Raw genomic sequence first — 14,736 nt, forward strand, 5'->3', positions numbered from 1 at the left:
AAGAGAGGCATATTCTTCACTAACATGCACTTGTTTCAATACAATCATAATTTCAAATTACTTTAAATGATAAGTGGCCCAATATCCTGAAATGACACAATAACAATGATTTCATTATAGCAACTGTAAAATAATGATATGAAATAAAATAAATAATATAAATAAATTAAGATACAGCAAGCACTGCAGAATATATTTTACTACTATATATAAACATTTGCCAACAGATGAATAGCTTTACTCATTGGAAGAAAATAATTAAATTCAAACTTCCTATGATTCTGCTAGTGTTTGTCGGCTACATGTGGGACTCAAAAAAAAAACAAAAGTTTATTTTAAATAAACATGAAGAAAAGAAAAACTTCGCATGAAACCATAAGGGTATCCGTGTGAGTTATGTGCTACTGTCAAACATAGTTAACTTCACAACCCTCAAGAAAGAAAGAATTTAATAATAAAAGTAAAATTCCAGGTAAAAAATAAAATAAAAATTAAGGAAATATAACATAATTATGCTTAACTAACTGTAACGTGAGGAATGTAAAAATAACAAAATGTTACTCAAAATTTAATGTTATCAATGCTTTCCTTCACAAACAAAAACTGTCACATCTCAATGTGTTCTTTCAAATTAATTTAACGGAACCAGATATGTTTGTATAATATTCTACAATGTCATTTGGCATTGTCCGATGCTCACTCAAAAAACTTATTCGTTTTGTTGCGATATAGCTGTTGACAGTGTTGTGCTCCTTTTTTTATTTTATTTTTTAACATACCGCTGCGCACTTCCGTCATCCCCTCAATATTCCTGCAGTTCCCATCATAAAAGAAACAAAAGAAATCCATCAAAATAAAGTAACTGGAGTCCAAGATGTTGTAGAGCGCAATGTATTTATTTTGAATAATGGAATCCTGTGATATCAGAGACAATCATCTGCAATGAATAAACTGAAACATTCATTGACTCATGCCACTAAATTAATAATTAAATTATTAAACACATATTCCCATCGTGTGGTAAGTAATTCAAACAATTCTGTGACCACATGAAATACTCGAAGAAAAAGGAAACATATACAATGCATAAGCCATTAGTAAAGTATAAATACAGTTTTTGGTATCGAATCCATCATATGTTACAAAGTTGCATTTCACTAACACACAAGAGCACAATTTAACTCATCATCATATTTCGAATCATCAGTGATAGAGCTTGGCAACTGTATGATTCGATAACTCCAACATTTGCCTTCACTCTTACAACCTTTACCAACTTGTTCATAACTTCATTGATCTTCCAGTCAGCCGTATGCTCAATGATATCATTATAGGAATATTCATCCGACTTCTTCATAGTTTCCAACGCATCATGCACACTTTTCAGGCGCCATTCATAACAGCCTAAACCAAATATATAACGAGGCAGAGGCCCAATTGAATTAATACGTCCCTCCACTATTCTCCACTCATCTTCAAGTTCTCTCTTCAGGTTCCTCTGCTGCCTGCTCTTCACGGAGTGCCCTACAAATATTGATAACTTTCTCCATGCCACAAATGCCTTCATGTCACGCACATCATCGCAGTTCATAATAATTTGGCGGCCTCCAGTAATTGTAGTCCACTCATCAAAATGGCCACTATTCGGGGAGGTGAGGAGAGTAACACCCCAAATATCGGAGGGCAGTTGAGTGTATAATAATTTTTGCATCATCCCACTTATGTCTATAATGATGTGACCTCTTTTTTCATATTTCATATTATTTATTATCCGGACAGCAACTCCCGAGTCTTCGTACCGCACAACCCTCTCTCTTTCACCATCCTTTCTGTTGTATATTAAGTAGGCGATTTCTCCCACGAAATATGCAACAACATCAAGCATTCCTTCATGGAAGTGAAGCAATGAATGAAGCAAAAATGATCCAAGGCCACATGATTTACCAATACCAGGTGTACCAATAACAACATGTATCGGTGGCCTCACAACTGACCTGTCCACCCACCATGCTTTCAGCACTTGTTGGATTATATACCACACGCGCATGATTTCGCGACGGATATATACATGCTGGGAAACTGCCTTGCACTTCTCACTGTAACCCAATACAAACCTGTTGTGTGGCCAACCTCTCTCCGATGTAAGAACAATAATTTCTAAACCATTGGATCTCTCCTCCATTTCCGAATCAACATCTGCAGGTTCAGGAATTATATTCACCTCGGCTTCCGCCCACATGCGCTGTGGTCTTCCATCGAATACTTTTATACCAAGTGGCTCTGTATTATAACCCGACATCACATAACTCCATTTCGCATTATAAATGGATTCATACACTCCTTCAAGTTCGACAGCACCATCAGCTGTTTGTGCAGCTCGCTTTTCCGCTCTCTTGGCGGCCGCCAACGCTCCATCCAACCTTCCCCTCGCCATGGGACCAACAAATTCTCTTATTTCCCCTCTTCCCTTCTCCTCCCACTGACTGAGGGAAGAAATTTCCCTTTCATTAAGGTAGTCTACCTTCTCAGACAAATAAATAACTGTCTTCAGTGTTTTAAACTCATCCGTATCCTGTATATCCTCAAGAATCTCAGCATCAACAATATATCTTCTGGGATTCTTAACAAAAATGGGCATCCTAACATTTTCTGCTTCAGCCACCGCAAAAGTCCCGCCAACGAACTTCTGAATAAAGTCATTCACTGTCATATTACGCAGAACCTCATACCGTTGCAGCAATACATCTTCCAGCAGCACATCCCTCACCTTACTGTTCATTGTCCAGTTGGGCCCCTCTTCAGTTCTCTGCCGTATCTGTGGAGGCTGAGCAGCAGCAGCAGCAGGAGGAGGCGGTACATTTTCATCCCGTGGTCTCCTCATGGGCCCTTCAAAATTACCTGCCACTTGTGGATTTGCATTATTTCCTTGTGGAGCTGCGGGATTATTTGCTCTTGACATAACTCTTTTAATATTATTAACTTAACTTTTTTCTTGATAATACAAAAATATGATGATGATAACAAAAGAGTGTGAACAGTGTAACATAATATCAAATGTGATAGAGCGCGTTAATGTTTATTCACTATAGTTTGTATAATATGATATCATAATGTATTTGGTATTGAGGGGAACAATTTCAAAATATTGTGGCTGTAAATAAATATTTCCCTTGCTTCATTGTCATGCGCTAAATATAAAAGTAATGAATTTCATACATCACCAGTTCCAACTGCAGCTAGAGTGCAAAAAAAACAAAAACATCCTCGAACATCTGCCAATCCAAAACAAATAAAAGAATAAAAGTAAAAATCAATGGGCAATGATAATAAAGAGGAAAGCTGACAAAAGCTCATCGCAACACAAACAAACATACAAAAACCGTTCCACTAATTTCCACTCTTGTTGATCCGCGACCACAGGTTCCATTGGCTCAAGGTTATCCATTCAAACACAAATATAGTTCCCAAAGTGCTTCACTCCTGAGTCCCACTTACAGTTAAGAACTTCCTTCTTGAGTTGATAAATAATAAAACCATCCCCATCATCTTTGCATGAAGGCAACCGTTACCATCATGGGCACAGTTGCTGCAGCTTCACGAGAAGTGCATGTCCTGAAAAGACCCTTGTGATGGCGTGTAAAACTCCAGTGCTCCCTTTATTAACTGATGGGGAGTCGATTCAAATTCACTAGTTCCTCGTTTTAGTTAAGGCATCGGAACCCCAGCCGAATATCTTCAGGTAATTTCACTTGGGAGAAGAATGACTTTAGATCAAACAATGCTACAGACTGGTCATGGAGAGTATTTAAATACTGGGAAAAGTGACACAATGGGAGATATGCCTCATAATCATCCCTGCTCTTTTTAGCCTTTGGTCATGCAATAAATCAACGCCTTCTTCCAATTCTGTGTTTCCTCCATCACAAATAATGGCACATAACCCATCCTGTCGTATGTCTCTTTGAAACTGTGCTAATGATACGCGGCTGCTTCATTATTTGGGCATCCTTTTCTACAATGTGCAATTTCAGATTCCCTGTTTGATACTTTCTCTTTCCACATCATCTGTGCTATTCATAGTGCTCCAAACCTCATCAAATTGTTTACTCGCTGCTTGCATCATCCTCTGTCAAATCCACGGAAGGGAAACCATTCCCACATTCATTTCCTATTGGAGAGTCAAAGTCTTTTTTTTCCTCATCCCGTGATGTCACCTTTGTTTTTCCTTATGAGTGTCAAGGAATGCTGTGCCATCGATAATTTGGGAAGGTATTCCCTGTTATAAGTCCCGGTTTCCCTCACACTGAGGCCGCACATTCCTTCCAATTGTATCTTACATCAAAAACATTAAAAGAATCGACTTGCTGACGGCAGCTGTCACACATCTGAGATACCACACTGTGCCTCGTGGAAGTTCCATTGTGTAGATGTGCTTTCCCAATTGTATTAATAATATGTTGTCAATGTTGTGTTCCATTGCAACTACTGCCGCTGCGCGTGTCAGCAGTGCTCTTCTCTTTATGGGATGTTCTATCATTACGTATGGTCGTTTCAGTATGGTGTCATTTTCCCCTTTGTGGTAATGGCTATGAACTTCTTCCCCTTTCCTCCAGAGGTTCCTCCCTATGACTTTTCTCACACTGGCAATATCCTTTTCCCAGTTGATATTTACGTATCGTGCGGCTCTGTGGGTATCGCTTTTGAATTTCTTTGGAAGGTTCCCTCCAAAAAAAATCCACTATTGAGGCTTGCTTGCCATGTGAGTGTGGTATAACATTTTTCTCTTTTTTTTTGGAGCTGTGTAATTTCTTTTTGCCATCGCATGGCTGGATGCAATTCATTCCATTGATATTGCAACTGGATACCACTCTGGACGGAACTTCCTGCAAGATATTATCGAATCCCCATTACAACATGTGTTGTGTATGTTTGATGGGTTTACCTGTTACCGTATTGTAAAGACAGACCCCAAAACAACATCCGCGTCGGTGTGTCCAATAGAAATGATGGAAGAGCTCTCCTGTACTGAAATGGCGTTGCTCTCTGAGAGTCGTAAACTTACAACAACAAATAGAAGTGCAGTTGCATCCTATGCTGGCATGCGGTAATGATTTTCCGCCAATGCATAAAAACACCACATGATGAATTCCCTATCGCTCAAATGTTTTAGTCCTCAGTCACATTCACTTTGCTATTCTGTGGGTTCCTGAAACCAATGCCATGATGTACGGACAGCTTTGTGTTTGGGAACTGCAATAAAAATAATAATTATTATTATAACTCCTTTCACCAATGAGTTTACTATTGGTTGTAAAAGTGCTCTTGGTGTCACTCCATTTTCCTTTTTTGAGTCCCCAGCTGCTGAGGGACTGTAGAATTCATTATTATTACTTTTTTTTTTTAAAAGGTTAATGCACCGTTTTATTCTCCACCCTTTTCAGGTGAACTTCCTCCTGTACGGTTTATACTTTCCCATTGTAGAATGTTTCTCAAGGTGTTTCCTTCATGAAGCTTTGGCTATTGCTATTTTTAAAGGCATCTAAACTCACTGCTTCCGTGGTATGTTGTCGTATTATAATTATATATTATATATTATATATTTTAATATATATATATATATATAAATGAAAAAAAATATATTTTTGTTATTGTTATTGTTAGTGTTGTTCTCTTCTCTTTCTGTTGGTGCAAATTCATTTATTCGACAAGTTGCACTGCAATGCCTTACTCACTCCACCACATGTGTAAGACATCGTGTCTGTTCACTTTTATAAAAACTCAACAACGGCAATAAAAAAAAAAAGAAAAGAAAAATTCACTTGATGTGTTTTTCTTTTTTTTTCTTTACTTCGTGCACCCACGCCCTTTTTACACATAAGTTTCGGAAACTCAATTATTTCTCTAAAAAATGTTCATCTTTTTTATTTTATTTTATTTTTTAAATTCCTTTAGTGATGTGGGTATACTAAAAAGTGGGAATATTTGGCACTTAAAAACTTATACACCTTCCTTATTGTATATAATAACTTCATGGTAAAAGTAAAACAATATAGTTAAATAATAACCTCATGAGAAAACATAAGCGCAAAACATTCTAGACGCAAGCTTTTAATAAAAGTAAATATATTAAAATGAAGAAAAGGAGAGAGAGAGAGATAGTAAATGGAAATAGAGCGAGATAATAAATGGAAACTAAGCGGATGCACGGAAAAAAAATTTTTTTTTAAAAAAAGAAGAGAAGAGGAAAGTTATCCTCTCCATGCATAAACTTACAAATTTGCGACTGCACAATATATATATATATATATATATAATGAATATAAATAAATACAATAATAAAACACATACATGCACATGCAACGTCTATACGCCTGCTTCGCTTTTCATCAAGCTCTGATGAATTAAAACGAAGAGGAAATTTTGCAACAAATCAAAAAACAAAAAAAAACGTGTTTCGCCCAAAGTAACACCCGCTTCGGTTGGTTGAAACGATACATTTCGTGTAGGTGTCTGTCGATCATACATTTAACGTTAATTATTTAACGTTAATTATTTTTTTTCTCTTTTATTTATTTTCCCCTCCTTTCCTTTTATTTCGTAAATGTTGGCCTCATGATCTTGAGAAGTGTGACAGTTAATTCTTTGTTTGTTATTTAGGTGTTGTTTTTATTTGTTTTGTTTTGCATGACAACACCATCAAACAGCTGCAGAATTTTCCCTTTGACCACCATGTGTTAAACAAATAAATAAATAAACAGGAAGAGAGGGGAGGAAAGAAGAAAAACAACAACAACAACAAAAAGAGGAGGAAAATTAGAAAGGACACCAGAGTGTGTGTGGAAGAAAGTTTACTCAACTTTATTATGATATAATACTAATATTAATATTAATATTTTAAATATATAAGTAAATATAAGTGTATATATATATTTATATATATATATATATATATATATATATATTTATTTATTTATATATTTGTTATTTGGCGTTTTAACAGTAATGTTTCCTCTTGAGTGAAGGTGTTGAGAAGTTCTACCCGCTGATGATATTCCTCCGCTTCAATTTGGTTTCTGAATTGCATTTCTTTGCAAAATATATCACGACGTAAATACGCATACCGTAAAGTTTCATATCCCTCCGCTAACCGATGTAAAAGTGCGCTGTCAAAACCGAAAGAATTGTTGGAGGACCTTCGCATAACTGAATTTACACAAGAGGAATTCATTTAATACATGCGATGATTTGTCTTTGTTTATTTTTTCTTATATATATATATATATATTTCCTTTTCTTTGTGTGTACTTATCCTTCTTTGTTAATATATATATATATATATAAATAAAAATAAAAAAAACAAATAAAGAAAGAAGAAGTGAATGTAAATATATAAACGTCAATATACAAAACTCACAAACAATTATAAGATACGTGAAGTTTAAATTGAAAATCGCTAATAATAACCACCATACATATAACACACACACACATATATATATATATATATAAATATAAATGAACATACAAAATAAAAATAAAGCAAGTACTAATAAATAAATACATATAAATATGTACAAATACAGGTATACGCGCATGCATATGAAATGGTTCATTTTGTTTTACTTCACATGAGTTTTATGTTGACGCTAAAATCCACACAAACTTGTACAAATATATACATATATATATATATATATATTCATATATTTATTCTCCCAACGCTAATAACAGGAAACCAACCACATGTCATTGCAACCTTCGCACAATCCACTTACAAAAATAAAAAAAAAAGGAAAAGATCCGAATAATTTGGAATCGCAGTGACTGCATTTCCCTACAAAATTCCCCGTGTACTTCAATTATATATTAATTATATATAAAAAGGGGGAGGAAATGTTCACCTACTGCACAAATTTTACTCCCTTATTTTCATATATTTTATTTTATTTTTTTTTTTTGCTCAATTCCACGCCGCTTCTGTGAGTGTTCAAAATAATAATAATAATAATAATAATGCAAAAGGCAGCAGTACTTACTCATATATATATATATATATATATATAGAAATTGAAATAAAAATATATTGGATAAAAGAAATGAGATGGTTATGAAAACAAAAACAAAAAAAAAAGAGCGCTTGAATAAAATGTTGAAAGTGGCGGATAATGTGAAGAGGAAAAGTTAAGAGATTTGACATGAAAACTTTTTTTAAAAAAAAAGAAAAAGAAAAGAAAAAACAAAGCGGCCGTCACAGACACGCACTTTTTTTTTCTTCTTTTCTTCCTTCCTTTCCTTATTCATCCCTTTTTGGTTGCCGCTGTTGTTGTTGTTGTGTTGTGTTGTGTTTTTTTTTTCAATTTAATTCAATTTAATTTAATTTAACTTAATTCGAAAGCGATAACTTAACACCCAACGTGTTAATGTCCCGTTTGTTTGGCAGCCGTCACTGCCACAAAAAAAGAAAAACATGACTCGCACACAGGCGCTATAATATAATAATTATCTAATATATATATATATATATTATTTATTATTTATTAATTTATTTATGCAAATCTGGAAGCAGTTATTACGAAGTTCATGTTAAATACATAACAGCAACAACAACAACAATAATAATAACAATAATAATAATAGAGTAATAGAGCTAAGAAACATATAAACTTTCTTTCTTTCCTTCTTTATTTTTTTATTTAAATTTTTTTTTAAAAATGCACTTAAAAGCAACTTTCCTCCACGTTCCTTCCATTTATATATATATATATATATTTATTTATTTTTATTTATTTTTTATATTTTTAAATATATATTTATTTTAACAGGAATGTTTCCGAAAAGAAAATGAGGCCACTTTCTTTCAAATTCATTCAACTCTCTATCAAATATGACAAGACAAAATAAAAGAAAGAAAGAAGAGTATATGTAAGAACGCATTTGAATGCCGGAAATCCTTTTTTTTTTCTATAAAAGAAAAAAAAAATTTTAAAAAAGAAAAAAAAAAAGAGTCGCCGCATGAGTGGCAAAATAATTAAAAAAAAAAAAAGCAAAACTCCCTTCAGTTATTTCATCATTTTCGATTCATCGTTAAACATATTGAACGCGCATCGAAATGATTAATATCACTATTATTAATATTATTATTATTAATTTCTCTCATCTATGTCTTTTTGTTGTTTTTGTTGTTGTTTTTACTGTTTTAAAAGAAAAAAAAAGAAAAAAAAATTATTCTCCTTTTTTCACCTTTCCCTTTCCCTTTCCCTTATCCTTATTCTTTTCAAATTATAAACATTTCCCCTCCTCCTCCCCCCTCCCCTTTCGCTCCTGAGAAGAGCGAACATCATCCCAGAGAATATTCATATATGCATTTTTGTTCAAATTTATAATCTTAAAAATATACTTTGAGTAAAAGACAATTCCGCAACACGCCATGGTTATAACAACGAGGTATCAAAAAGAAGGAAAAGAAGGAAAAAAAACACATTTACAAATAAATAAATAAATGAAATGAATAAATGAATATATATATACATATATAAACTCTCTTTTCTTTGGTTTGTGTATAGGTGTATATATATATATGAATGAGAAAGTGACTACCTCATGCATGACATTTCCTTAGCGGGGATGTTCACGATTTTGTGGAACCGAGAATTATACCACCAGGCTTCAAAATCCGCGTTGAATTATCAATAAGATTCTCAGGTGTATCATTCAATGCTTTAGACACTCTGCACAAAAGCGAAAGCGATCCATATATATCTTCTCCCTTCTGATATTTGTTATCATCAACATGAACGAAACCTTCTGCATTATCATTGTGGAACCCCACTTCAGTAAGCCACACATCGAAGCAATAAATAACAGCGGGGAAAAGTATGGAGGCATTCAGTTTTTGTCTACCATCACCACTCACACCCATTGCCAACAATAAATCTCCAATAATCGTTTGACGGATTTGACTTGCATCATCTCCATATTCAAGTCCCATGGGTTTGCAGTAATCTCTCAATGTTCCTACGAAACTTTGATAATTCTTAAGCATTTTTGTGCGTCTTTGCTGCTCATTTGAAATGCATTGAAATGTACAAATGTCGGTGGTTTGTTCCACTTCCGTATGTGTGACAGCGCCGCCACCACCGCTTGAATCCGATGGCGTTTCATTATAAATAAATGTTGTGGGAGGAATAATTTGATCTTCTTTTGATTCCCCAACAAATATGGGACGGTCGTGAGTGCCAATAAAAAAATGATGTGAAGCTTCATATGATTCAGCCACACAACTCCGCCGGCTCGCATCCTCCGAGTTTCCGTCCATTTGATTTTTGTTTTTTTTTATTTTTAAATTATTCCACAAAAATAATTAATCAAAGATATCTCGTTTTATTTTTATTTTTTTGTTTGTTTTCTTTTGTTTTTTTTTTATCTTCTCTTTCTTTTTTGTCTGATTCGATTAACACTGAGTTGTTGCCAAACCTTTTCGTATGCACGTATAATTGCCTTCCTACGCATACGTGTGTGTGTGTGTGTGTGTGTTTCAAAAAAAATAAAAAATAAAAAGGTAACCGGAGAAGAATTCTCATTTTGGATTCAGTACAAATATATAAATAAATAAATATATATATATAGATAGATAGATAGATATAGACATAAAACTTATTTAAAAAAAAAAAGCACAAAGATCAGAGAGCACAAAATTAAATTAAAATAAAATAAAAGCTGTGAAACAAGCACCATGGCTGGGCACAACTTAAGCACTAGAACACACCAACTGTTGTCGGTAGTGTTGTCTCCCACATAAACATAAACACGCATGTGAATATATGAGTGTATTTATACATTTATTTATGTTCATATATTTATGTATATTTATTTATTCGTACATTTGCATATTTGTTTGCCTCACTGTACTAAACGAAGGGGGCGGGATTTACACCTCCCTTTATTTTATTTCATTAGTTTATACGTCTATTAATCTTCTCCCAAAGCATTTTCTTTTCCTCTTTTCTTTTCTTTTCCCTTATTTTTATTAAAAAAAAAAACAAACTCTCCTTTTCCCCACTCCTCTCACGTTTATTTGCATTATTCTGTTTTTAACTAACTATTTCTTACTTATTCTTCATATGGTAAATCTTGTCCTTTTTTTTATGTTTTGTTTATTTGTTTAATTTCCCCATTTCCCTCCTCTTTTTTTTTGATATGTCCAAAAGCAACAAAAACAAACAAACAAAACATAAAAAAAAAAGAGCAAACAAGAAGTACAAACAGAAGTGAGAAAAAAAAAAAGAAAAAAGCCTTGAGTAGCACACCGTAGGAAAACAAAATAAAAATTAAAAAAAAGAAAAAGAAAAAGAAAAGAAAACCGATAACAAAAATATGACATTGAGGTTGAGGGAGAATGAAAGGATAATTTATTTTATTTATTTATTTATTTTTTAATTCAAAAAGAGAAACTCACAACGAAGTGGAAAACGAAAGGGGGGGGAAACAGAAGCATCTAATTTTCGGTTTGTTTTTTGGTTTTTAGTTCTTGGTTTTCGGTTGGATTTAATTAAATCAGAAAGGACATCATCAACATCACAAAAAGCATGTGGGAAACAGTAATCTCCAAGAAGTGTAAAGGAGAAAGTGAAGAAAAAGGGAGCAAAGAAGGAGGAAAAGAGAAAAAAAGAAAAAAAAACAAAAAAAAAGCGCAATAAGAATACAATTCAAAAAAAAAAATCGAGCTACTCTGCATTGTAACCCGATTCCACTGCTTTTGCTTCTTCAATGGAAGGAGACGCAACTAATGGTTTCCTTCCCCTTTTCTTTTTAACACTCATCCCTCCCCCTTCTCCTTCATTAGGCGTCACCCTATTCCCAAGCTGATGTCTGGATAACTGAACAGGCTCCAATACGGGGTCGATAAATTCTAACTTTAGGTTCACTGGAGTAACTTTGGGGTGAAGCACCGTTACTTTTAGGAAATTATCCAGCGGAACTCGTTTTGTTCCCAACATCGTTACATTCGTATCCATTATGTTAGGTGACATTGGCAGAAGTGTTGGCGCTGTGTTTAATGTTGCAGCTTTTGTGATTGCAAATTCGCTCATTTCCGCTTTACGAGAATGTCTCCGCTTGGTGATGGGTTCGCTCTCAACAACTTTAACACTTCCTTGAAGGGCCAATTGTTCCATTCGCCATCGCTTTCGTGCGTGTTTGGCAGCCATTTCATTCGGTGACGGTGTCGTTGGAACTGAAGTTGGGGTTGCTGGAGGTGTGCCCACTGGCGTTTGTAAAAATGCACCCGCCTCTTGTGCTGATGTAAATTCTTCTGGTGTTGCTACCGTTGGTTCCTCTGCTCCTACTGCTATTACTTCTGCAGCCGCTGTAAACTGTGGTGGCTCGTCAATTAATATTTCATGCTCTTCGGTGAGGCTTGTCATTACTGTTACTGTTACTATTTGTTGCTATTTGTTGATATTATATCGGTTGCCAGCGGGTCCCCAATTTACACCTGCAACTCCCCCTTCTTTCCCGCAAATGCCTATTAGTTTTGTGTGTTGGGATAATGGCGTCTCCACAACTGCTATGACAACACTTTGCAAAAACAGGTTCCTCTACACCAATCTATCTATGCACCACTTAAATAATGAAAAAGGGGGAGGGAGTCACCCTTTCGTCCGCCTACCGTCACTTCCTACGATAAACACCAACCTGAAGACTGAGGGAAGGAAATAATCATAAGATAAGCAAAGCACTGCTTCAAAAAAAAAAAAAGAGAAGGAAAAACAGAAGCTGAGAGGCGTCACGCCACACATGCAATGTAAAAAAGAAAAAAGAAAGAAAGAAAGAAATCACACAAACACACACACACACACACACACACACACACACACACACACACACACACACACACACACAAACGAGTTGTTACATAAACATATCACCGAGTACTCACCAAGGCACATGTGGAAGTGTGTGAAATACAACTTAACCCTCTCAGCATTCACGTCATTCTGCAAACCGTTTCGGCATTTTCAGCCGTGTGAGACAGTACCGCTAACAACACAAAAAGTGCCGATACCGACACCACGTAACCGGTTAAAGGAGGTGCGCAAAGCGAACATCACAGGTGCTAAAATAAAAAAAAAAAAGAAACAAAAAGAAAAACTATTGCCTTTCTTCCACTCTGTGTGTGCTACCTCTCCTCTATTAACCTGACTGAAGGCAGTGGATGATACAGCCCATGTGTACTTGTGTGTTTTGCCTGCGTACAAATATACATGTATGTATTTATTTATCAAAACAACATGCTGGGTAACAAGACGCGGGCTGGAGAATATGTTACAGCACTAATATTCCCTCCCTCTACGATATGGCTCCTACACACGATGTTTCGCGGCGTCCTTCGAGCCCACAATCACCACATCAAACACACATGGTTGCCATTCGTTTGCACTCCAAATGCTGAGCTGCTGTTATCGGGGGTTTCACACAGGAAACTGCGTTTGCTGTTGCCACGTCACTTCTTCAAAGGAGGAGCTACCGGAATTATCATGACTCAATGCTTGCGTTGCATAATATCAAAAGAACGGCTGAGCTCAAAACTATTTTTGACAACTCTCGCGTCACCCACGGAAGCAGGGGGGTGGGGGAGGGTTTCCAGTGATTTTGAGCCTTGTTGTAAAAGTAAAAAAAAAAAACAACACAACAACCAACTTGCGCAAACACTACCTCTCCACCAAACAAAACGCATAAACTAAACGGAACCGGCCATCGTGCACGGACCGCAGCCTCTGGAGGAGATCGTGTTATTTCATTCCTGTCCCTATGAAAAAGGCACATGTTAGCCGTTTAACAACCGTGTCACCCAAACTGGATTATCGCCGGGTGTAAAGGTGGCATTGACACTTAGTAAGGGGTTGCCAGCAGGTAGTGAGAAGGTAGAATATAGGTGCGCATGTATATCACTCCAACAACACTCATAGGCAAAGCGAAGTTAAGTGCTGTCAAAACCACAAACCGACTTCAACACGGAAGGAAGAGGGGCAGAAACCCGTTTTCATTTTCACGCCCAATGGCCACTTCAAGAGGCAATCTTATCATCATTTCTGTTTGGAAACCCATCCCCAGCCATCTGCACCGCCAGCAACCCCGGAAGCACCGCTGCAGCGTTGCTTGAACATTACAAGGAGTCTTTTACCAACCGTTTTGCTCCTCTACAACCTCCATAACACACGCTCTGTTTGTAATCGCATTAAAGTCCTTTTTCAGCTCCCGCAGACACCGGACGGGGGCCGCCAGTAATGCCGCTCTGCCTCGAATATGTTCAGCATTCTCCGCCGACACGATTGTTCGCATTCGGGTGCGTTGCCTTGCTGTTGGTGATGTTGGTATTTTTGCCTCTTTTCATCCCTCACGCGTCCTCCGCTTCTGTCTCATGGAAGGCCTTATATTGTGCCCTTTTTGGTTCCTTTGTTTTCGATCTCCTCTATCCAGAGTCTTCCACTTACACTCTCCACCTTAGTCCTCTTGTAAGCTTTTCTGCCTCCTATTTCATTTACCTTTCTTAGTCACTGTGTCACTCCCGTCTTGATTCCCACTGATATCCTCCGTACCTACAAAATGCATCATTTATTTCACCCATTCGCAGCTTGGCCCTCGGCCCCACTTTGCCGATGGCTTATTTCAGCTCCTTCGACTATGACCGCTTACATGCCCTATTCCCCGTTAGTTGAATCATCTTGTGCATTATTT

General features: G+C 36.1%; 3 protein-coding genes across 3 annotated transcripts; all 3 read right to left on the reverse strand.

Moving 5' to 3' along the window:
* Window positions 1-1,177: 1,177 nt before the first annotated feature.
* Window positions 1,178-2,959, reverse strand: TbgDal_IX9850 (retrotransposon hot spot (RHS) protein, putative; the record flags this gene model as incomplete). Its single annotated transcript, XM_011778873.1, has 1 exon — window positions 1,178-2,959. One exon carries the CDS (start codon window positions 2,957-2,959, stop codon window positions 1,178-1,180), a length of 1,782 nt encoding a protein of 593 aa, XP_011777175.1.
* A 6,669-nt stretch (window positions 2,960-9,628) lies between these two features.
* TbgDal_IX9860 (T. brucei spp.-specific protein) lies at window positions 9,629-10,315 on the reverse strand (the record flags this gene model as incomplete). The annotated part of the gene is made up of 1 exon (XM_011778874.1): window positions 9,629-10,315. The coding sequence occupies one exon, from the start codon at window positions 10,313-10,315 to the stop codon at window positions 9,629-9,631; it is 687 nt and encodes a 228-aa protein (XP_011777176.1).
* Window positions 10,316-11,723: 1,408 nt separating this feature from the next.
* TbgDal_IX9870 (T. brucei spp.-specific protein) lies at window positions 11,724-12,422 on the reverse strand (the record flags this gene model as incomplete). Its single annotated transcript, XM_011778875.1, has 1 exon — window positions 11,724-12,422. One exon carries the CDS (start codon window positions 12,420-12,422, stop codon window positions 11,724-11,726), a length of 699 nt encoding a protein of 232 aa, XP_011777177.1.
* Window positions 12,423-14,736: the final 2,314 nt, after the last annotated feature.

Source organism: Trypanosoma brucei, chromosome 9 (assembly GCF_000210295.1).
Source record: "Trypanosoma brucei gambiense DAL972 chromosome 9, complete sequence".
Classification (NCBI taxonomy): domain Eukaryota; phylum Euglenozoa; class Kinetoplastea; order Trypanosomatida; family Trypanosomatidae; genus Trypanosoma; species Trypanosoma brucei.